Genomic DNA, 26,228 nt, shown 5'->3' with positions numbered 1-26,228 from the left:
TAGACCATCAAAAATTCGATTTTCAAATCATTTTATGATGAAAAATTCAAATATTTTGTTTGCTTTCGCTTCAACAGCTTTAATATAAATTTCAAACCCAGCATTGAACGATCTGGGTAATATTCGAAACGGTTATTTAAGGAATATTCAAAATCAAATGAGGCATTCAGTACCGTCCATAAAACCTCCATTTATTTGGAACTACTTCAGGTCATATAACCCCAACCCGGAACTCCTGTTTGCAGGGTTACATGCAGTCAACTTGATAGCTAGCACACATTGTTCAGTGCATGCTGCCTAGGATTTGTAAAATACATTGCAAATTGTATGTTTTTGTATCAAATTGATGGTATATTTTTAAACAATAAGAAAAAAAGCCATTTTTGTGCTCTACTTTTTCTGTTGATGGTTCCCGGCTTTGAAAGTAGGGCATACCAATACGGCCGCCTCCACAGCTGTCAAAACCGGTGTGCCTATTTTAAGATGAATATTTTGAGTTACAACGCATAGAATTTAATGACATGCATTTTTTACCAAAAATTATGTATTTATCTTTTCAATGATGTATAATGATATAGTGGCTATACGCTTGATCATGGTAAAAATTGATATCGAACTTCAACTATTTTAAATGTAATATAGAAGGAAATTAATTGCGCGTGCTTAACCTTTAAGCGCATCCGAAGTTATTTAATGTCTGCAAAAAAGACAAAATGGAGGCTTATAAGCAGGCTATTTAGGAAAAAATCTATAGAAGATGTCATTTGGACCCAGTTTAAGAGTGTATTATGTGGGATGGGTGCTCCAGTGAACATAGGGGGGTTAGATATGGGAAAATCAAAGCAAAATGTCCGCCCGAGCATCCATCCAAGACCAACTATGTACATCGCATAGATTTTCAGTTCCACTTTTGCATTAATTTGGATCCCTCTCAGCATTTATCTCATTTATGCCATTAAACCTTGTGTTGCAGTCCTTATCATTTAGTTTTAAAACCGGTTTCGGTCAATAATGCTCGCAAAGTTTGCGCCCAAATCGGCAGATGCACAGGGCATGTTGACCACCCTGACTGCCTTGTCTAAAAGTTAGCCATTTTCTTTCTTTCCCCACCTAATTGAGTTAGCGGCATCAAAATTCAGATCCCCCTCACAGTTCGGTTTATCATGTCTATGTTCTTTGAATGCAGAATTTAAAAGAGCCTGGACCTTAGCCTGAACCATCAACTTATTTGTACACAAGTCTGGATGAAGTGACTCGTCACCACAGCCACTATACTCGTCAACTACTGTGAAACCATTTATTTTCGACAGCACAAAATTTCGTCATTTTTATAAAAATGACGATTTCGTCAGCACTTAAATTCGCCGATTTCTGATTTTGAATTTTAAAAAAATGCGACAGTCAATATCCGATTTGTGTGTAATACATATTCGCGATCAATCGCAGTTGCAAAAAATCGTGGTACGAATGCGGGAACACACTTGAGAATCACTGTAGGAGGTGGGGCCTGTTTGTCACATGCCAATAAAATAGTCTTTTGTTATCAAGGGACAGTAATGGACCCTCTTAATGTATGCCATTCACACGTTCATTGTTATGATTAGCGGACAAGTGGGATCGAATAACCGTTAACGAGTGTTTTTAACAACGAAGCCAATTGCCAATAAGTCTTATTCTATTATTATAATTGCCATACTGATAACAATCGTACCTTTATCGGCACCAATTAGGGAAGGTGCGAACAATATGGGTAATAACTAGTGTTAGGAAATTATTTTGTCACTTTTCAATAAAGTTTCAAGTGTACATTTTTGATAATTTTAAGAACAGTAATTGGTCTAAAATGTCACTTTTTACCCTGATATCAACATTAAAATTTTAAACTCTGTGTGTTTGTTCTTAAAAAGTAAACTACCGGTATATAAATCAATAATGTCAATAATTTAAACATAAATAAATTGATACATATAAAATAGTAATAAGTGTGGTTAAACGCAAACAATCAAACAACAAACAGCAATTAAAATTTTCTTTATTAATTTGTGATAAATACGCATGTTGATCACACATCGTCATCTTTTCAGTTGGTTTATTGTCTTTCATCGGCATTCGCTGCGTGATGGCTAATATGCAACACCCCTGAAAAACACAATGCACCTAATGGGTAATAAAGTTATAATCAATTAGCGCTAGTTCATTACCATTCTACATAAACGAAGTCAACGCATTCGATACAGCTGTACTGCACACGCGTTTTAAAGAAGTGTAACGTGTCAGTTAAGTACCTTGTGTAATCTACATCCCTTTGTGTCAAAACCGGATTAATCTTGATTACGAAACAGCAGTGAATGTGTGCATGGATTATGTTGGAATTTAATGCCTCATGTCTACGGTAAAGTTTTAAAATATTGTTCAACTTAGTGTTTGTTTTTGTTCAAACGTAAAGCATGATTGTTCGTTAGGATTATAAATTCGCTGATCCTTCGACTGACGAAATTTATGAAAATTAATGCCTGACGATTAATAATGGTTTCACAGTATATAAGACGCATTCGGTCGGGGTCGCAACGCTGACACTGTTGTGTCCGTACCATCTGTATCTTTAAAGGTAAGTATACTGGTGTGTACTCTACTATCAAAGGCTTTCTTTTCCAACCTGCCATACTTATTGTCAGCAACAGTAGGACAAGCTACATTTTGACCCTTTTTTGGACTCACAATCCCCTTTTGAACCCAACTTTTCGTAACGATATAGCGGGGTTTTATACACCCGTAACGATATTGCGGGGTATTATACACCCTAACGATATAGCGAGGTATTATACACTCGTAACGATATAGCGGGGTATTATACACTCGTAACGATATAGCGGGGTATTATACACCCGTAACGATATAGCGGGGTGTTATACACCCGTAACGATATAGCGGGGTGGTATACACCCGTAACGATATAGCGAGGTATTATACACTCGTAACGATATAGCGTGTTTGTATACACATGTTGTTTTTAATATTTGAAATGTCGATACGTCTATGGCCGTAATTCCTTAAACGTAAAACATTTAAATTTAGCATTCATTGTTTCTTATGATTTGAAGCAATATTGATTTTATACATTAAATATTGCAAACGTTATACCCTTTTTAAACTAGTGTAAATTTCTATAACCCGATTATTACAAGTTTCCATATGCAACGAACGAAATGCGAAGTCGTGGGTATTATTGCGACGAGCTGTGAGGGAGTTCGTTAATGATATCTTGTGGTGTTATTTTGTATTTTATTTTAACATTTGGCTGTTAAGAAGAAGTGGAATATATGTTTAAAAGCTATATAATTATTCAAGAGCAACAAGCTGTGAAAAATTATGCTTTTTTCACTTGTCTAGTTATGTTGTGTTTTGTCTGACTTGAACAATTACATGGTTTGGCTGGGATGATTGTACTCTAATTATATACATGTACCTCGAACAAATCATCAGTACCGTTACCGTTATATAATTATTGATGCCATCAATTCAGAATGATGCGACGTTGACGAAACCATTGAAAGATCGAAGAAAGCGAGAAATCATGAAACGTCAAATATTTTCCACAGGTATGTTGTAGCCGCTTGTTAATAAGGAATAGTTCCGTGCATGAAGCCGGTTAAAACATATATATAGGATCTGGCACGAGTTGTCATATCATACCATATATTTTTTTAACGAGTTCAGGAATTTTGTTAGTAAGCGAGCCTTTGGCGAGCTTACTAACGAATTTCCTGGACGAGTTTAATAAAATATGGTATGATATGACAACGAGTGTCAGATCTTTTTTATCACATGCTTTTAAATGAGCAAATTAAATAAATATTTACGCAAACATAATGATAAATCTCGAATATTGTTTACATTTCCTGACGTCATTTGGAATGCCTCTGCTTTTACAAAGCAAAATAACAAAATGCGATTGGTCAATAAACGAAAACTAAGCCAATGGAAACGCTTAAAAATGTTGAAATGTTGTATTACACATGTGTAATATAAAAAATATGTAATGGTTCTATTACATTGGAAACGGTGATAAATATTTTTATCATCATACTTTTTATTTCCTTTGTTCAGCGGGCTTAAAAAATATCTGTTCAAATCGATATGTTTTCATTTATTTCATGACGTATTCATGGACAATACTTAAAATTAAACTGCATGCACATACGTAAGACAAATTCGTGTGTACTCGTACAGATTGGATGAATGTAAGAAGGTCCTTTCTAACATGCAAAATAATTGTCCATGTTTTCAAACTGCTCTTTTTAAAAGCGCCATGTACTGTGTATGACTCTTTATCTTCCTCTGTTATTATATACATGCAGATCATTTTTCATAATCGTCATAATAACAGCAAATTGAGCAGATCGTTGCGTCGATTGGCGCCGATGCTCGAGTGAGCCATCTGTTGAGTAATGATGACGTTAAAGCTTACCTATTAGAGTGCGCACGACTCTGTCTGCTGATGGCGGCATCTGACCCGCCTGTCTTCGTGGAGTGCCCGGGGAGGCCGGAACGGGGTCTTGAGGAACGCGGTATGAACATTATCTCGTTATATAGAAGCTAAATATGCGTGAGCATTTGTATCTAAATATGCGTGAAGTTTGGGTAACGCATTTGTCAGCCATTAGATTGCCGTGTAGTGGACAATACTTTTGTAGTGTTATTCTTTTGATAGTAAATGACCGTCGACATTAACAACTTCATTAACAACTACAACTTATGTTTCCTATACTTTTTTTCCTAAAAGACTGATGTCATCAAATGGTTGTCTGTTTCTAAGATTCAATGTTCCGTTAATTATTGTTTTCAAGGAAAAACATATTTTTCTCATTTCTCATCAGTTCTTGTGGTCAAACATAGAAAGTTGTCCCAAGGTATTTCCGCTCGCCAGACCGGAAGGAATACGAACGGTCAGACACGTGCAAGTGGTACCCGGCTTCAGTTTAAGAAAGCCATCTACAAAGAGTACACGACGCGTGGAGCATTCCTGGAGTATGTCGTCTGGCCGGTCATGTACGTCAATAATGGCGGGAATTTTCGAATTTTCAAATCATTTTATATTAAGATATTCAAATACCAATTTTGGTATTCGTTTCAACAGCTTTTATGTTCAAATCATATGCATCGTTAGACGATCGGGATTATATTCGAACAGATTTATGGTGGAATTTCGAATTTCAATTTCGGCATGAATTGCCATCAGTAAAACCTAAATTTGATTGGATATTCTTCGCGTCAGAATACGATGAAGTGAAATAGTCCCATCAGCGGACTATTCTCCGTCTGCTGCCCGTATATAGTGAACGGTTGGCCGGTAGGTGGCGTGGTGACCGTGCCCTCGAACACGTGATTCTCGTCCATCAAGAGATCTTTGAACATGAGACTTGCCTTGACGATGTTTTCGCAGCCCATGACAACGGTGATGGTGGAGTTCGCCGGAAGGTCCTTAAAAAGCGTGCACTTGAGCTCGGGCGCCGCGTCGAAGGCAACCGGAAATCCAGAGTGCACGTGACTAGCCTGCTTACAGTCGATTAAAAACGTAGCCACAGGCCGGAAATTACCTGCGTCGTCTTCATTTCTAAACAACGTGAATTTGTAATACCCTTCGAAGGAAATAGCATTTTTATAGATATCCCATGTTCCTTCGCAGTGACAAGGCAGAAGTTAATGAGGTCTCAAGTTTAGTCATTACTTTCAAGCTACGTTTTGTTTTTATAGGTAAAATCATTTCCCTGGAATTGCCCGTGAATTCACAGCACTTCGTAACCTCGGAACTGAAATCAAACGGCGCCGTAGATTCGGAAATTCGGCGGAAACTGCCGAAGTTCCTCGAGCACGTCGATGCGCTTAAGTATGTACGTGACTAATACCTCGGACTTCCCAGCAGCGTCCAGGCTTTTCTGACCGTAGATGTTCAGAATGTAGTCGACTTGTTCCGGTGGACGAAGGGTGATCTTGAGCGTCCGGTTGTTCAGTTTGCACGCGAAGAAAACTAGTCAAGGTTCCGGCTACCATCCTTTCTATAAAGCAAACATGTTGTTTACCAACATATGTTGCGAAAACGCGTTTGAAATGATTTGGGAATTTAAATATGTTTGTATAAACAATCTTATTGGCTCCTGGTAAACAGATATCCTTTGAATGTAATCAACGGCAACATATAACAGGCTGTGATAGTTCAAATCTTATTGAAATCATATCCAATCATTACATTCCGCGGAAAGTAGAGATTTCGTTACATAAGTGGACACGTGACATTAGATTAAACATCGATATTTTGATTGATTATTTAAAGGTCATCGCAGTGTGACCTCCTTAGCGATATTTAGTCAGCGATCAGTAGAGTATTGTCAGCTGATGATAATTTTTAAATACATCAAGGCCACTACTGATAAAACCCCGTATTAGGAATTAACAATAACCCCAAATACCGTGACTCCATCAAACACTTCTACCAACGTTAAGTTTAGAATAAAATGGTGACGTTTGTTTCATAAAAAGCTCCTAATGCAATTGGTTAGTACCGGTTATTTCATATCGTCAATAAGAACAGGGTATTTGTAGTTCTGGAACCTGTTCACAGTTCAAACTTAATATCGCGTACCATTAAAGACACATGAACAGTGCAAGTATGTTGTTTCCCACCTGGAAAGCTACAGAGTCCTAAGGTCTTCCATTTCGGAGTGAAGAAGCTTATTTTTAAAAGAGCACCACTTTAATTCTAATGGACCAGCAAGCTTCAAAAGTGTACGGCAACTGAACCATGTCATGCCCGGTTGAGAACAATGTCATTGACCTATTGCTCGCGTAATAAAACCGTCCGACTCAATTAGTTGGAAAGTGCTGGATTCCGAATCCGAGGATTGCGGGGTAGATGACATTCATGCCTGCATGGTAGTGAAAAATAATCCTACGGCCTTTGTCCATCTAAAGCTGATTAAATAAGTCATTTTACAGTTACTGCACAAATATGTGTATTTTACCTAATAAAAATAAATTGTAACTCGTAATATATTCATGCATATTTATATGTTAAACAATTTCTTAATTTACATGTGATTTTTATAGAAAGAATCACGTGATATGTGTATTAACGGCTGTTAGTACGAGTGTAAAGAACAAAAAGAAATTAACAGGCAAACTATTCAACATTGCAATGAGGCATTTCTTGTCTGAAACTACATGCATAATATCTAATAAGGGACATTAAAGCTGTACAGTTGACACAACCATTGCTATTTTAATACACACTATTTGAAGACAGTAAACATTGCTAGTGCCGCACACGCACATACACAACAGAATTTGGAGTGACACTTAGGCATTTAATCTCTTCTCACACACGGTTTATTAAGTAGATTCATAAATGTTATTGTACAACATAATTAAACGTTCAATTGTCAATTTACCAAGTGATTATGATAACGTTTGATTTATTTAATATGACTTATAAATTCAGGGGCATATTTATAAATAGTATGATGTAGGAGTTGTTTATCTAGTTTATAATTTCTGCTCTCCACTGATTAAGAAGCGCTGTCGTTGACAGTCAATGGTATGATAATGATGATAATGAGCAGTATAAACAAACAACAATATTTAAAATGGCGGTTGGCCAAAGTCATTTTTGTTTGTAGTTTATTTGAATAACTATTTGCATTACTGTATCGCTGCTTTAAATAAATATTGTTCTTTATATTTTGTTTATAAAATATAAGCTTTTGACTGGACTATTCAATAAAATATTTATTTTGAAAATGATACCTTGTCTATATTGAAATTTTATCATGACCTTAATTAAATATACCTAAACAAATACACCGATAACGAACACAACGAAATGAAAGTGTTTCGAAACCTATGCTAAGTGTATCATCTAACCTGATAACGTCTGACATACAGGCAGGAACATTCGTAGTTTCGATTTCAATACAGTTGTTGACAGCGACATAATATGGCAAGTGGCGGATACGACGCAAACCAAGACTACTCCAGTGACTGTGTAGATGAATGTTTAATTGAAAAACTGTGCGCGTCTTGTATAAAGAAATTAATACCTAGACAGACTAAAGTGATAAACGAACTAACGAAAAATGTGCTCTGCAGTAATTGCAGAGCTGTTGTCGTACAAGATGGATTCAAGAACCATGACATCATTCTTGTAAAGAAAACGGACTATGATAGTACCGGTGTGGACATGAAGGGTCTCGATAAATGCATGCAGCACAAGAAGAATGTTAAGTTTTACTGCGAAGATCATGATCGGTTGTGTTGCAGCGGATGTGTGATCGCCCACCGAAAATGTGACAACTTCAATGAGATCAATGCTTTTTCAGTACCAAATGGAAAAGAAAAGGAGCTGCAAAGTGCTTTGATTAAAGTAAAGGAAGATAGCATATCTATTAAACACAAAATAAAGGAACTAAAGGCGGAAATGAGTGAAACGATTATAAATCTCTCATTAGATATTGATGAAATTAAAAATAAAGTACTAAAACGGATTGATGATGATAAACGTCTGTTTCTACAAGAGACAGAAAGTATCACTGCCGAGAAGACAGTAAGTCTTGAAAAAAGGACAGATGAAATGCTAAAAATTGAAAAAGATATGTCTGAAGCACTTGAACTGTTTTCTATATCAATACAAAAGGGAACACCCCAGCAGCAGTGGATCGTTGCAAGAGCTGTTTCAGAAATGCTAAGAAATGCCCAAACTGTTATTGAAGGTCAAAGACGGAATCCGCTGTCCATGCAAATGCACCTCTGTTTCTCACGCGAACTGACACAACTTTTACACACTGAACAAAACAGAGTCAGACTTCATATTGAAGAGGAATGCAAACGTGCAGGTACAACATGTTAAAAATTCTTAGTTAATATCAGTTTGTTTGTTTTAACTCCAGAAGCACATGCAACAAGGTGTGACATTGATTAACATATACTGCTTCAGCTTCATTACTAGTAGACAGTGTGCTAATTGCCAGAATGTTCTGATTTAGAATTTTGTTAATGTTGGTAATTTTGCAATCAGTTCATCTTTAATTTTCTTCGTTGATGTTTTTGTCCGCAAATACTGACCATTTTACAAAATGAAATAACTTAGATAAAAAAAATTACAGCGCATATCCTGTACTTTGTTTGTTATCTAGTTGTGCATGTATTACTTCCTTCAATTTAACTTATATTTATAATTTTTATAAATCTGCACTTGTTATTGCATATTTATGGCCTGTCAAATATATAATATTATAAACTTTAATTCAAGCTCCTTATATATGATTATATAAGTATTAACTTATACAGTAAATAGCATCTTAACAAGAAAAAGGAATTCATTTCCTTTCTAAATCTGATGTGTTTATTAATTTAAAGTAATACCAATAGTGTACAACTATTCATGAACATTCAGATAAACGAGTATGTATAACATACATATTCTGTCATGATGAAATTAAATATATATTGACAATTTCTGATATTCCGAAAGCATTTATATGAAAGTCTTTCTATGCACAAAAATTATCCAAATAAACATTGCATTTACTAAAAGGATTGTTATTTAAGTTTTATGGTCAATACCTTCTTTTTTTCAGATTGCAGTGGGTAAGTGTATTGTGTAAGAGGAATAACAACAAGAAGCCAATGTTGTTGTTTTTCATCATGTCACAACGCAGTAAAATGACCTAAATAACCAGGCAACCTTAGAAACCTAATTTTTGTTGTACACTTGACTACTTGATCTCGTATCTCAGTCTCGTTAGTTCCGAACGAACGTTTTGAGCGAGATTCATTAAAAAAAGTATTTTTTTACCAAACCCCACGCCCTTCAATCAGCCTTATAACCAAATAACCGAATTCTCGCAATATATAAGATTGTTTTTGTCATGTGAGTACGTAACTCCGTCTGGGTAGCTCGAGCTCTAGCATCATCTATAATAACCTTTAATTTCACAAATAATATAAACACACATGCTTTACCATAGCATTTTCGAACGATTTGTTTAATTTGCCGTGCATCGTTAAAAAGTGCAAGTACTTTGTGAATATTATAATAGTACATGTTATTTGAAATATTATAGAAACTTGCTCTGAACACTTGAACTTTTGTTTCTTAATATATTGCTTTTACAATTTCTTCATTTATAGATTGCTAACGTTTGAGGGCAATACAATTCAACTTTTTACGAGGCCTATATCACTACATATTTTCATTTAAAACGCCGAAGAAATATACGAAATATTTGCACAAAAACATCACAATTGCTCACCGTATGCGTTCTAATTACATCTCGACCGTTGGCTGAAATTATGTTTAAAATTTACATTCAGAGTCATGTAATTTTTGTAAACCTATCCATTTATTTCTAACAAATGTAATGTATAAAAGTAAACTTATATTATTGAGCAGTCATTAAGGTGTTATTGGTCCGATAATGATTCATTTGGGTTCAGTGAAACGTCCAAAAGAGGATTGTATTGCACAATTGTTCATTGAGCTTTAAGTTTTGAATGTACTGATACGCTTTTTTTTCATAAAATATTGTCAAAAATAAAGTACACACTTAAATAAAGTATGGTAAACATTTATGATATTTTTTTTTGTTAAATCTCTAAAAAAGCAAAAATTTAACAGCTTCTCTTCATTCGACTCAATATAAATATATACTTGCAATATGTTATAACTTTATTCGATCATATATATATGCTTGTGGTTAACGGAAACAAAATATCACTATACCGTAATTTAGTACTAGATACGTAACAAGAAAATGAATCATGTATGGACCACCTGACACAAACTTTTGAACATTTGATGCATGATATTCATTTAGATTAAGTGCCCTGATGTCAACAAAACTACGTGATAACAATCCAAACATCGCCGATCTCAGTGACCAGTTCAGGCCTACAAAACTGGCGGAGATGTTCAGTGAGCTGTACGACAATCAGTGGACCACCGCATACACAACCGTTAATAAAATACTGTATGGAGCGGAAAGAGAAACCATTGATGTTCTACTGGACATGTTCATGGTAACGACATTACAGGATGAGCCTCGTTTTGGACTGTAAGCATGGGCGTTGAGTGTCGTCCCAGATAAGCCTGTGCAGTTCGCAGATTCTAGCCATGGACGACACTTTCCGTATAAACTCGACTTTCTTTTAGAAGAGACTTTCTCTAAAACGAAAAATTTCATAAAAGCGGAAAGTGCTGTCCCTGATAAAACTGTGCGGACTGTCCATGCTAATCTGGGACGAAACTTTACGCACATGCATTAAGTCCATTTTCGCCGAACGAGGCTCATACCTTTCTGACCAGTGAAAACCTGTCAAAGAAGGATTAAGAATACCAGAAGGTGGGTTCATATTTGTCGTGAAAGTATATAAAGCACTTAGTTGCAAAATTCAATACATTTTCAACAATATTTTGACGAACAAACAAAAGCGGGAGTGATGGTTTTCTGTCTTATTGTTAATTACTCGTGGCAGTGTTAATTGCAATTTATACGAACAACGTAAAGAATATTCCTTGCGTGTATATTCAATTGATTGCGCTTGATTTGTCTGATGTAAATGTTTGACAGATGTATGCTACAGGAATTCTGACAACAGAAGTGCACGTATATCAAGATATACTGTTAAACGTCTGTACAGTTCTTTCAGTAATAGCTAAACACAATAACATTTTCAGAAATTATGAACAAAATATAAACTTTCAAAATGGCTTATGACCTAAGTAACCTAATAACGTACATAGAACGGAACAGAACACAAATGTATTACCGCTTAAACATCGTTAGTCTTTACCATGTTATATTACATATCAAAAGGTCACTTGAAAAGGAAGTTATCATTCAGCTATAAGTAGTGTACATCATTGAATATCTTACGTAGTACATGACCGTGATAGAGATTGGCATTATCACTATGGCATTTTTACAAAATGAGAGTATTTTAGTTGAATAGAAAAACGTGGGAAATGGATTGTATAATATATACCACGTAGATCATTATGCAAAGAATAATAATAATAATTATTATAATAATAATTATAATTATTATTATTTTTATAATTATTATCATCATATATAGCAATCCTTTATACTTACAGATTACAAACGTGTTTTGCATTGCGGAGATGGAGGAGTCTTGGCACCATTTGACAAGATGGTTCCTTGTAGAGGAGGACAAGGTACTCAAATGGTCGAATTATACACCCGTTACGAAATAGTGGGGTTTTATACACCCTTGACGATATAGCGGGGTATTATACATCCGTAACTATATAGCGGGGTGTTATACACCCGTAACGATATAGCGAGGTATTATACACCCGCAACGATATAGCAGGGTGTTATACACCCGTAACTATATAGCGGGGTGTTATACACCCGTAACGATAAAGCGGGGTATTATACACCCGTAACGATATAACGGGATATTATACACCCGTAACGATATAGCGGGGTGTTTTATCCCATTTTCAACGCGACATTGACGGTATAACACCTTATAAAATATACTAGCCTGTATTCAACACTGTGGGATATACCTGTCTTGTGCACGGACTATTTTTTTACTTTACCACTAAATGATTTTTCATAAGAAATAAAGTCGAGAAAACTTTAGCTTCAAAATTATACGACCTTAACCTTTTTAATCTAGTCATATGACATAATTTTTCGCCATCCGTATAATGATGAATCAGCTGAAAATGACACTTATTGCATCATTTCCCCCCCCCCCAAAAAAAAAAAAATTGACGATTTATTATAAACGCAACTTATTTCACATGTACATGTACTGTATATCGACATATTTGAATTGTCAATTTATCACATTTTCCTTATTTCGTGTAATGTGCATTGTTTATAACCCATGCATATACTTTTGAGATTTAAGAATGTACAACAAGCCATACAAATATCGCACAATTCATAAATAATCTGCAATACATGTATTTGCTTTCCGATTTAATTTACGTTAGGCATAGAGCTGTGTAAAGTATAAGATGGTAAAAATAGCACCACACTGGAATTCGGAACATCCCATTTTGTACACGGGTATTATCCACTCATTTATTTGTTGTGTAATGGAATGTTTTCGTTCTTTGTGTATTTATATATTTAATTATTTTTTGTACAATAAGCGCATTAACCATAGACAAATAAAAAAGTGTGCAAGTTTAAACATAATTATGTTTGTATGCAGAAATCTGCAAATGCAACCGTGTTTACCAACAGCTATTATTTGATAAACTGCTCCGGTTCATTTTAACAGCAGTAATGTAGAGTACATGACGTAGCGTGTAACGAAGAAGAAAGTTTAATGAGTTCGTAAACTCATTTGAATATAGTGATAGGATGGCATAAGGGTCTTTATTTAACAATGCTAAAATAATAAATAAAGACCCTAGATGCAAAATCGTCAATTATTGCGTTAAATGGATTATTAGATGGATTTTAAAGGATAATTAAAGGTAATATACTAGTTCGAACGTGTTTTGCTTTTTTTGTACTTTTGTCGTTCCCTGTTCTCGGGAAAATGATTTTAACATGGACGCCATTGATGCATCTGATCACACACGGCATACCTATATACTGCGCGTACTTAAATTCGTCGTCCGAAGTAGGAAAACGTATTGTCCTGTATATAATGTCGAATAAAGTGTCAGTCGCTGCAATTGTCTGTATACTCGTCGAAATTGTCAAGGTCGTCGACGGTGTACATGTATGTTGACATCGACATCATTTTGTCAGGAAGCAATCGCCGCCATATTGGATTATGATCATTTTCTTTCGAAAATAAAATGAATTATAGTAAAGTAAAATCTTCTTTTTGCGGTCGTAATGTGTTACAATTCGGATACTGCGTAAAATTGAATCGAGGCATATGGTGATATTTTTACTTGTTTTACAGTTTGTGTGTGAATTTTTTAAAGACTATTTTGCGTACCAGAACAAATACATTTATATCACTACTCATGGTTTCATTCGTTAGATTTTAAGCGCTTTTAAGACTGAATTAAAATTATTGTTAAGGTTAGATCTATTTATGTTAAATGTCACGTTGAAAAAAATCAAATGGGATAAAAAGAATACTAGGATTAGCGTTGAATACAGAGACGTTTATGTTGCTCGGCTCGAACACCGAAAGCGCTCGCCAAGGCTCGCGCTCCCGGCGTTCTAAGCCTCGCAACATAAACTTCTCTGTATTCAACGCTAACCTAGTATTATCTATATACACCCGTAACTATATAGCGGGGTATTATACAACCGTTACAATATAGCGGGGTGTTATACGCTCGTAACGATATAGAGGGGTGTTATACACCCGTAACGATATAGCGGGGTATTATACACCCGTAACGATATAGCGGGGTATTATACACCCGTAACGATATAGCGGGGTATTATACACCCGTAACGATATAACGGGGTTTTATACACCCGTAACGATATAACGGGGTATTATACACCCTTAACGATACAGCAGGGTATTATACACCCATAACGATATAGCGGGGTATTATACACCCTTAACGATATAGCGGAGTATTATACACCCGTAACGATATAACGGGGTATTATACACCCTTAACGATATAGCGGGTATTATACACCCATAACGATATAGCGGGGTATTATACACCCTTAACGATATAGCGGGGTGTTTTGAATATTTGAAATGTGTATAAGTCCATGGCCGTAATCTATTTAACGTACAACATTTAAATTTAGCATTTTTGTTCCTTGTGATATGATGCAATATGTATTTAATACATTAAATATTGCGAACGTTAAACTCCCTTTTTTAAACTAGTGTTCATTTCTGTAACCTGATTATTAAACGTTTCCATATGCAACGAAAAAATGCGACGTCGAGGGTATTAGTGCGACGAGCTGTAAGGGAGTTGGTTAATGCTTATGTGTTGTGTTATTGTGTTATGTATTAAAAAAAAAACACTTGACTCTTTAGAAGAAGTAGAATTTATATTTAATTATTTAAGAATAACAAGCTGTGGAAAATATTGTGTTTTTTTCACGTGACTAGTTTTGTTGTGTTTTGTCTGACTTGTTCCATAAAATTGTTAGGTCGGAATGATTATTCTTAAATTATATACATGTACCTCCAACAAATCATCAGTACTGTTTTCGTTATATAATTATGGGTGCCATCAATTCAGAATGATGCGACTGTGACGAAACCACTGAAAGATCGCAGAAAGCGAGGAATCCTGAAACACGTCAAGTATTTTCCACAGGTATATTGTAGCCGATTGTTTATAAGGAATAGTTCCGTGGTTGAAGCCGGTTAAAACATATTTATCTTCGTCTTCATATCGTATATCTTCTTTGTTCAGCGGACTTTAAAATATCTGTTGAAATTGATATGTTTTCAGTGACATATTCATGGGAAATACGTAAAGAATCAAACTGCATGCACATACGTAAGACAAATTCGTGTGTACTCGTGCAGATTTGATGTATGCAAGAAGGTACATACAAGGTTATTTTGTAACATGCAAAATAATTGTCCATGTTTTCAAACTGCTCTTTTTAAAAGCGCCATGTACTGTGTATGACTCTTCCTCTGTTATTATTTACATGTGTACATGCAGATGATTTTTCATAATGGTCATAATTACAGCAAATTGAGCAGATCGTTGCGTTTATTGGCGCCGATTATCGAGTGAGCCATATGTTGAGTAATGATGACGTTAAAGCTTACCTGTTAGAGTGCGCACGACTCTGTCTGCTGATGGCGGCATCTGACCCGCCTGTCTTTATGGAGTGCCCGGGGAGGCCGAAACTGGGTCTTGAGGAACGCGGTATGAACCTAAACTCGTTATATCGTAGCTAAGGAAAGCATTTGTATTTAAATATGCTTGAAGTGTGGGAAAAGCATGTGTCAGCCATTAGATTGCCGTGTAGTGGACAATACTTTTGTAGTGTTATTTCGTTTACAATTAATGACCTTCGACATTAACAACTTCATTTACAACTACAGCTCATGTTTCCAATACTTTATTCGGATCGATTGACGGTATGAATTGGTTGTCCATTTTTAAGATTCTAAAAATCTTTAAACATATCCAGTGGTGCTGATAATAATATTCTCGCATGATAACAAAAAACAAGTTCCGGTTATTACTGTTTTCAAGAAAATACATCTTTTTTTCTCATCAGTGCTTGAGGTCAAACAACGAAAGTCGTCCCAGGGTTTTTCCGCTCGCCAGACCGAAAGGAATACGAACGGTCAGACACGTGCAAGTGGTACCCGGATTCAGTTTAACAAAGCCATCTACAAGGAGTACACGTCGCGTGGAGTATTCCTGGATTATGTCGTTTGGCCGGTCATGTACGTCAATAAAGGCGGGGACATGTTGTCAAGGGGCGTGGCTCAGGGTACAGGGGAGAGAACTCTGTCCTTAGAAAAGGGGTCGTGGATTTGGTGGAAATAGTTTGGTGAATATGTTATAATATGATCATTCATCAAAATGACCTGTTCACAAATAGACCAATCGGAAATTTTCTGGCTAAAGTTCTTGTCAGGTTTTAACAAAAACTGATGTCTATAAATCAGCGTTCATTATACAACGAACGTGGAGTTTTATTGTAAATATAGTTTTATAAATGTAAATTATGAATGGAACATTTGAACATTATAAAGCGTTTGTAATACAAATCAATTGAAAAATGTAGCATATATGTTGCCAAAATTATATACAACGTCTGAATTATTCAGATAATGTTAAAACATTTCATATTTTAATCATGTGAAATGTGTGTGCATAACATAAAACACCTAATTGGTCGAAGAAAATGTATTTTGCGGACATGTAGAGCTGAAGTTGTATATGAATTATTAAGATTTTAATATTATTGATATATTATCCTGTTGTATCAACTACATACTGATCATGTAAACATTGTCTTGGACTAGTCTTTGTAATGTTATTTGGATTATGCGCTGACTTAAGGCCAGGTAACGTTTCCACACAATTCTTAAAAAAAAATCCACTACTTAAATACTAATTATTTTCACCGAGAACATTTGTGTTGAACATTTGTGAAAAATAAATAAATGTATGCATAACCAATAAGTCTTTGAAATGATAATATAATTGAAAGTTATTTGTATTTTAAAGAACGCACACTTAGATTTTAAAGGATGCGAATATTAATTTTCAAGATGAACAAATGCTGTTCCAAACATAAACAAGCGAAAATACATTCGCAACTAAGTATTATATTGAAATAAAATTTCGTTTAAGTACAGCAATCAAACAAAAACATCTCAGCACAAATACAAATACATAAACGCTTTTCATCCATAATTTGTATTATACGTTTATTGATAACACGACTTTATAAGCCATAAACACCTACTGACAAAGAGCCTTACTGATCCAGTGGTAGAACATCACTTTGCATCCACATAACACAAGTTCGAATCCTGACCACACACATATAGTTCAGCATGGTTAGTACCTTTAATCATTTGTTTCACAAAGTATGTTTGTAGCTACTAACCATTCAGAATGTCGGTGCAGCTCAAACGTTTCTTAATTGCTGCCTTAGACGATAACATGTTCGATTTGTTCAAATCATAGTTTGATAAAATATTCAAATACTAATTGTGGTATTCGTTTTAACAGCTTTAATGTTCAAATCATATGCATCGTTAAACGATCGGGATTATATTTGAAAAGATTAATGATGTAATATTTGAGTATCAATTACGGCATCCATCGTCATCAATAAAACCTAAAGTTCTTTGGATCTACTGTGCGTCAGAATACGGTGAAGTGAAATAGTCCCACCAGCGGACTATTCTCCGTCTGCTGTCCGTATATAGTAAACGGTTGGCCGGCAGGTGGCGTGATGACCGTGCCCTCAAACACATGATTCTCGTCCATCACGAGATCTTTGTACATGAGACGATGTTTTCGCAGCCCATGACAACGGTGATGGTGGAGTTAGCCGGAAGATCCTTCCACAGAGGCTTAAAAAGCGTGCACTTAAGCTCAAGCGCCGCGTCGAAGGCAACCGGAAATCCGGAGTGCACATGACTAGCCTGGTTACAGTCAATTAAAAACGTAGCAACCGGCCGGAAATTACCGGCGTCGTCTTCCTTTCCGAAAAGCGTGAATTTGTAATATCCTTCGAAAGGAAATCGCATTTTGACAGAAATCCCATGATCCTTCGCAGTGACAAGGCAGAAGTTAGTGAGGTCAACTTTTTCGTCAATGTGCTCAAGTTTAGTCATAACTTTCACGTTACGTTTCGTTTTTATAGGTAATATCATTGCACCGGAATTGCACGTGTGACGCACTTTAGTATGTATGTGACCAATACCTCGGACTTCCCGGCGGCGTCCAGGCTTTTCTGACCGTAGATGTTCAGAATGTAGTCGACTTGTTCCGGTGGGCGAAGGGTGATCTTGAGCGTCCGGTTGTTCAGCTTGCACGCAAAGAAAAACTGATCAAGATTCCGGCTGCCGTCCTTTCTCTGAAACAAGCAAACGTGTCGTTTATCTACATGTAGTTCAATACGAGTAAGAAATTCTTAGGAACATTTAATATGTTTTAGGAACAATCTATATGGGTGCTGGTAATCAGATAACGCGAGTATAAAATCAACGACAACATAGCGCAGGCATGACGCAAACGGCTGTTGTTTTTGTTATTATCTGACGTCATCACATAAGAGGTTACGTTAAGATGACCGTTTATAAAACATCGTGGTGTCTGTTTTTCAAGCAATCAAATATCTTATTCTATCAAGACGTTTGGCTTTCAGCCCCACCTAGTCTTATTTATAAGACGCGCAAAGAATTTAGAGATACTTTTGATATGGGCTAAAATATTACCAATATAAAAAGTAGCTTAATATTTGAGAGCGTCAACAAGTTGGACTTATCCCCACCGAGTGAACATTTTTTTTAAAGACAAGAAGGTGACGATAGGATATTGAAACGTCTCTGAACTTGACCGCCTAAGGGATACCCACTGATCCAATAAGCGGTAAGTATAGAATCGTCAGACTGGATATTATTTTTAAGACATCGAGGCCAGATTCAACCTGCCACCAGACCAATTAACCCCGTATTACGTCTATTTATGATCAATAACTATAAGCCCTAATCCTATGACTCAATCAAACTCTTCCAACGAGGTATAATTAAGACCAAATTGTAACGTTTGTTTCATTAAAGGCTTCAATTGCAATTGGTTACTACCAGGTATTTGAAACCCAAGGCATTTCAAGCTCTGGGGCCTGTTTATACTAAATGTCACGTACCTAAAAGAACAAATGACCAGTGCAAATGTTATGTTTCTCATTTTGATATATACAGACTCTTGAGGTATCCATGTCGAAGTGAAGAAGCTTATTTTTAAAAGAGGATTACTCCATTTGATACTATTTGGGTCATCTGGACAAGAAGACTTAAACAAATCCCAAAGCATTGGACCTTGGGAATAATGACTAATCACCTTAAAAAACGGACCGGTTTGATGAGTTGGAATAGAGGTGGACTGCAAATCCGAGGATCGTGCATTGAGTTTAAATCTATTTATTTAAGCTCGATTGCATCGAAAGCCTAGGGCTTATTTTGAACGCTCTCGAGTCCATTTCTTGGGACTAGAACCAGTATTTGGTGTCTATGAAGGAAATCTAAAGAACGCTCCCACGATGGGAATTGAAAACGTGTATTCCCTATCGCTAGGCGGACACCATATCCCACATCACCTCTGCGACCTATCGCGCGTTTGCTTCCCCGCTAGGCCATAACGTGAAGATTAGTCACGAAAATATTCTTACGGCGATTCTCCCCTAACTGCGATTTAATTAGGCAGTTGACAGTTATATCACAAGTACAAGCACATGATACTGGTAAATCGGCTTTTGAAAACGGCTAAAAATTCTAATCACATAAAAACAAGCCAACCTGGAATTGTACTGAGTACTCCTCGAGTATGTCCGCCACCTCCTGCAGCTGTATCTCGATCTCGCGCCGCACCGTGATAATGTGGTGCTGCGTGTGCGTCACTGGCTTAACGTCCCACTCCAGGGCCGCGCGCTCAAGCTTCAGTCTGAAACAGTGCGCGCGCATGCGCCTGACTTTAATTTGCGCATTTGACGGCGTCTGTTCAGAGCTAATGTTTTGAAGGAAATTAATGAAGATTTCGTGCTTTTGGTTTACAGGAGCAACGCTTTCCTGTTAAGACTTCCCTTAATTAAGAAATAATTTAAATAACTGAACGTTTTCGGGAATAGTATTGGGTCAAAAGGATTTTTGAATGATTTGGTTCCTGAATGCTGTTTCCTTGAATGTTTCAAATACCTGTTGCCGAATCTGTTCTTTTCGCATTAATCAACAATGTTCAAAAGAATGTTCTTGGAGATATTTTACTACATTACCCCCACCCCTTACAACTTGAAGAAGGTACTCGCCTCTGATTAAAGGAGTTAGCGCTGACAGGAGACGCCAGTAGTTGCCACTTGGCGCTCTCTCGCAGGTCGTTGTCCATGAACGGGAAGTGGTCGACGATCATCTTGTCAGGGTCCACGATGAAATAAAATTCCTGAACCGCATGAGATAAGACTATTAATATAAGGAAAACATCTATCATGAAATTGGTGCGGGATTTTTTGGATGATGGTTTGAATCCGTTTAATGGAATAACAGATTAAATCATATCGATTTTTAAAGAAAAATGCCGTGAACAATATCATAAAATGGTGTATTTTCGGTCAGTATGCTGTCGTCTTTGGTCTTATTGAATTGGGTTTTGTTTGCTTTTTAAGTTTTTTTTGGTGTTGCTGAATATTTGCCAAATGTCCTGCCATTAATAATGAACACGTGAATAATACAATATTCGTGTTGAAAACAAAAGCAGATCCTCACCAAATACTTGACAGCACGCACAACCTTGCACACTTACGCCCACACAACCAAAGATTCCTTACCTGAAACTGTCGGATCCAGTTCCGCTTCCGGTCTACGAGACCGGCTCCCCAGGTGCAGTCGACGAAGAACCTGTTCTTGTTGATGTAGACGGCGTTCCAGAAGTGCCACAGGTGGGACTCTGTGAAGTTGATAATGTCGCCGATCTGGTATTCGTAGCCCTTGACGATCCCCTGAATGACCTTGACCGGGATACCCTCGAACCTGACAAGTGGATCATGACAAACCGATATATCTAATGGTTTACTTCTAAATGAGCCTCGCTCTGTGAAAACTGGGCTTAATGCACGTGCGTAATTTGTCGTCCCAGATTAGCCGATTCAGTCCACACAGGCTTATCAGGGACTACACTGTCCGCATAAACTTGATTTTCGCTAACAAGAGACATCCTTTGAACGAAAAATACCATTTAAGCGTAAAGTGTCGTCCATGATTAGCCAGAGCGAACTGCACAAGCTAATATGGGACGACACTTTACGCATATGCATTAAATCCAGTTTTCTCATAACGCGGCCCGTCTTATTCAATAACTAGTGCATTTGAAGATTTTTAACCTGATAATGGTAGCGCTTCATCAGTCAAAATATACTTTCTTTACAAAAATTCTACACTGTCACAACAAAGGTTTTCAAATATCAGGACACCAATAGTTGTATCAATGTAATCTTAATAAACAAAAATAAACGTTTCTTGTATTCCGAATTTATTTACACTGAACTAAATCATAGCAAACAAGCGCAAAACAAACAAATGAGCTTGACTCCGGATCCATATATGGATCCTGACCCGATTCCCCGGGACCATATATGGATCATTTTTTTCACATTTTTACTTTTTTAGTTTATTCGACGGGAAATCACTTGAAACGAAAAAACACATCAAAAACCCGTGATCTGCATCGTCATTTATGACATATGGCCTTTCTTATGTCAAAATCTAAGGCCCATATATGGATCCTGGGCCCATATATGGATCATTGTGGCACTATATGTGACATATGGCAGAAACATTTGTTTATTTTGGGGTAATCAACGGGAAATTACCTGAAACGAAATAAACCATCAAAAACCCGTGATTTGCAACGTCATTTATGACATATGGCCTTTGTTATGTCAAAATCTAAGGCCCATATATGGATCATGGACTTAGAATTTTTTTTCACATTTTTACATTTTTAGTTTATTCGACGGGAAATCACTTGAAACGAAAAAAAACCATCAAAAACCCGTGATCTGCAACGTCATTTATGACATATGGCCTTTGTTATGTCAAAATCTAGGGCTCATGGACTTAGTCGTTTTCGAGCGCTTTTGGACTTAGTCGTTTTTTTTTTTTAAATGTTTACTTACGTACATAAGTGCATAAAGAAAAAAGTCGCAATTTCGGAGACAAAACGCCCGAAATATGCGTTTAAAGCCAAGAAGACGTTGGAAATGGCGTGCCAAGCTACCTGTGTAGTGTAGAAATATTGTGAAAGACCTGGCTCTCGGGGCCAAGGGCATTTATATGCGCCTTAGGGAAAAACGCCATTCAGCCGAAATTTTAACCGTCCAAAGCCCGTTTAACACACGGAATCATTCTCCGTAATGTGGCTTTCTTGAGAAAACGGTCCCAAGCCCGTGAATACAGAGGCTGAAAAGTCGCCTGTAAACAGCGCAAAAGCGCGTCAATCCCTAATGTGGCTTCCTGGAACAGCAGGGAACGGTCCTAAGCCCGTGAAAACACAGAAGGGGGAGTAATAGCCGGAACAATCCGCTGTACTTCATATAAATATACGCAATATATCCCATAGTAAGGCAGGTCAAAAGTCATCATCGAAATTGAGGTCTGGATTTTCCATCTGGTTGTCAGAGTCCTAACATCCGCCAGGGTAAAATGATTCAACCGGAAAATAACCACCGAACGCATTATAATACAATATAATATATAATATATAATACAATACATATAATGCGAAAGTACATCTCGAAAAGGTTCTCTGCGACGCATGTTCAGGAAGGAAGCTCCCTGAACGGATTGTCACAGCATACCTTTAATTTGGTTATACTGATGTCCCAGCATTAGTAGTGCTCACACATTGTCAATCCAACTGCCTTAATCGGCAAACTTAACGTCTGCGTTCCGTCTTTACGCAGCAGTAGTCTTTGCACAGCTGGGACGGGTGGTAGTGTTCCGCTATCCATCTCTTTGTCAATGTCTGAAATATAATAATAATAAATTACTTGGTGTTGATTTACCGCTAAACAGACCGTTCCCTGCTTTCCGTCTATCACTCCTTTATGTGGCTTCCTGTGAACATTTTCGCAGGAAACGGTCCAAAGCCCGTAAAAACACAGATGGGGGAGAAAATGTTACGTAACAGTCACCGTTAAACACCAAAAGAACGTAAAATAAAGCGTTCTAATCATACTTATAATAACAAGAACGACGGTCCCGCTGTGCAGGTTGAGTGCTTTGAATACTTAGCAATTTTCGCTCGAAATATTCGCTGGAAACGGCTAAGTCCGTAAAAAATCGACTTTTTGTTTAAATGAAGGAGCCCGGCAAGGGTGGGTGCAAAAGACGCGGCCTGGCTAGGCCTCGCATCGGGCATCATCGCCTGGCTGCCAACGCCGAGCAGTATATTTATTTTTTGAATTTCAGTTATCCGCGCCATAGAGAAAGGAACTACGCTGTGGCCCATATTTGGGCCATTTACCGGGATTTTCCTCTATGGCGCGGATTGCGATGTTGTTCTTCTTGGGTGAAAAGTCGCCTGTAAAAGGAAAAATAACGCATAACAATTGCTAAACACCTATTAAAAGCATTCTTATCACGATATAATATACCTAAAACATTTTTTTTTTACTTAGACGTTTTCGTTAGGGTTAGTAACCCTAAATGTGCTGAAAACGGCTAAGTCCTCGTAGTGTTGGACATAGTGTTTTGGTAATTTAACAGTCACCGTTAAACACCAAAAGAACGTATAATAAAGCGTTCTAATCATACTTATACCTTAATAACAAGAACGACGGTCCCGCTGTGCAGGTTGGGTGCTTTGTATACTTAGCAATTTTCGCTCGAAATGTTCGCTGAAAACGGCTAAGTCCGTAAAAAATCGACTTTCTGTTTAAATGAAGGAGCCCGGCAAGGGTGGGTGCAAAAGACGCGGCCTGGCTAGGCCTCGCATCGGGCATCATCGCCTGGCTTCCAACGCCGAGCAGTATATTTATTTTTTGAATTTCAGTTATCCGCGCCATAGAGAAAGGAACTACGCTGTGGCCCATATTTGGGCCATTTACCGGGATTTTCCTCCATGGCGCGGATTGCGATGTTGTTCTTCTTGGGTGAAAAGACACCTGTAAAAGGAAAAATAACGCATAACAATTGCTAAACACCTATTAAAAGCATTCTAATCACGATATAATATACCTAAAACATTTTTTTTGACTTAAACGTTTTCGTTAGGGTTAGTTACCCTAAATGTGCTGAAAACGGCTAAGTCCTCATAGTGTTGGACGTAGTGTTTTGGTAATTTAACAGTCACCGTTAAACACCAAAAGAACGTATGATAGGTCGCCGTGGTGTAATGGATATGGTGTCCGCCTTGCGACCGGGAGGTCACGGGTTCGATCCCCACCGTGGGAGCGTTCTTTAGATTTCCCCCAAAGACACCAAGTACTGGTTCTAGGCCCAGGAAACGGACTCGAGAGCGTTTATATAAGCCTAAGGCTTTCGACGCAATCGAGCTAAAAATAAATAGGTTTAAACTAACGTATGATAAAGCGTTCTAATCATACTTATACCTTAATAACAAGAACGACGGTCCCGCTGTGCAGGTTGGGTGCTTTGTATACTTAGCAATTTTCGCTCGAAATGTTCGCTGAAAACGGCTAAGTCCGTAAAAAATCGACTTTTTGTTTAAATGAAGGAGCCCGGCAAGGGTGGGTGCAAATGATGCGGCCTGGCTAGGCCTCGCATCGGGCATCATCGCCTGGCTGCCAACGCCGAGCAGTATATTTATTTTTTGAATTTCAGTTATCCGCGCCATAGAGAAAGGAACTACGCTGTGACCCATATTTGGGCCATTTACCGGGATTTTTCTCCATGGCGCGGATTGCGATGTTGTTCTTCTTGGGTGAAAAGTCGCCTGTAAAAGGAAAAATAACGCATAACAATTGCTAAACACCTATTAAAAGCATTCTTATCACGATATAATATACCTAAAACATTTTTTTTTACTTAGACGTTTTCGTTAGGGTTAGTAACCCTAAATGTGCTGAAAACGGCTAAGTCCTCATAGTGTTGGACATAGTGTTTTGGTAATTTAACAGTCACCGTTAAACACCAAAAGAACGTATAATAAAGCGTTCTAATCATACTTATACCTTAATAACAAGAACGACGGTCCCGCTGTGCAGGTTGGGTGCTTTGTATACTTAGCATTTTTCGCCGGTCTCTCCCACATACACGTACCTGCTACAGCGACGACAGTTGACCGCGTACACAACATTGGATTATTTGCAATCAACATTGTTCCTCACGCTGTACTTCCTGCCGCTGCGATCTGTGAAGTAGCCCGCCGTCATCACGTACGATCAAATGGCGCACCTCTGCGCCCCACAGGGTCCGCTCATGTTGGGCTTCCGGAAGAACATCCTATTGTGTTTCTTGCGTACTAGGATGTCTTGCAGGTTGCAATCCCTTTTGAAGGCTACTAATGGGGGCTCAGGGAATCAGATATAAACAATAAAAAATATTATTAGAACATTATTATTCACATATTTCACGAATATTCACACTTATAAATTGAAGAACGATGACTTAGGTAAATGTCCTCAAAATGTATTATAATTGATTTTAATTTAATACTTAGTGAATGAAGGTTTATAATTCTGTTTCAAGGGCAGTTAATATAAATAATATATTGATGGGTTCGTTTAATACAAATATACGTTATGCCATTAGTGTATTTTGATACCAGGTTCGAAAACTTAATCGAACGCATGCCTAAAAATCGAAACAATCGTTCTTAATTGCAGTTCCGTTTTAAAAATGCCTAAATGCACAACAGTTCTTCATTGGCTTTCAATTCATATTGGTTGTATAACTGCTTCTATTTTTGCGCCGTTACGCTGAACACTTAAGATAATATTTTCTCTCAAAATAAATATTTTACACATTGTAAATGAAAAAATACCAAAATGTGTGCAAAAATGGAATACGCATTCAAAATA

General features: G+C 37.2%; 2 protein-coding genes across 3 annotated transcripts in view; one reads left to right on the top strand and one right to left on the bottom strand.

Annotated features, from left to right (window-relative positions):
* Positions 1 to 17,677, top strand: part of LOC127836423 (E3 ubiquitin-protein ligase TRIM33-like) — a 41,358-nt gene extending 23,681 nt beyond the window's left edge. Inside the window, exons 2-6 of one of the 2 annotated variants that reach the window (XM_052363062.1) lie at positions 10,869 to 11,070; positions 12,149 to 12,229; positions 15,224 to 15,301; positions 15,688 to 15,868; positions 16,227 to 17,677. In XM_052363062.1, the coding sequence (XP_052219022.1) occupies positions 10,882 to 11,070; positions 12,149 to 12,229; positions 15,224 to 15,301; positions 15,688 to 15,868; positions 16,227 to 16,501 (804 nt within the window). In that variant the 5' untranslated portion in view covers positions 10,869 to 10,881 and the 3' untranslated portion in view covers positions 16,502 to 17,677. The other variant, XM_052363061.1, reaches the window with a different exon arrangement.
* The window catches only part of LOC127835550 (kyphoscoliosis peptidase-like), a 143,513-nt gene that overhangs the window by 63,210 nt on the left and 54,075 nt on the right, over positions 1 to 26,228 (bottom strand). The gene's annotated exons all lie outside the window — the stretch shown is intronic.

This window comes from Dreissena polymorpha, chromosome 6 (genome assembly GCF_020536995.1).
Source record: "Dreissena polymorpha isolate Duluth1 chromosome 6, UMN_Dpol_1.0, whole genome shotgun sequence".
NCBI classification, from domain to species: domain Eukaryota; kingdom Metazoa; phylum Mollusca; class Bivalvia; order Myida; family Dreissenidae; genus Dreissena; species Dreissena polymorpha.
The sequence above is the reverse complement of the archived record's forward strand: the minus strand, read 5'-3'. Positions and strand labels throughout refer to the sequence as shown.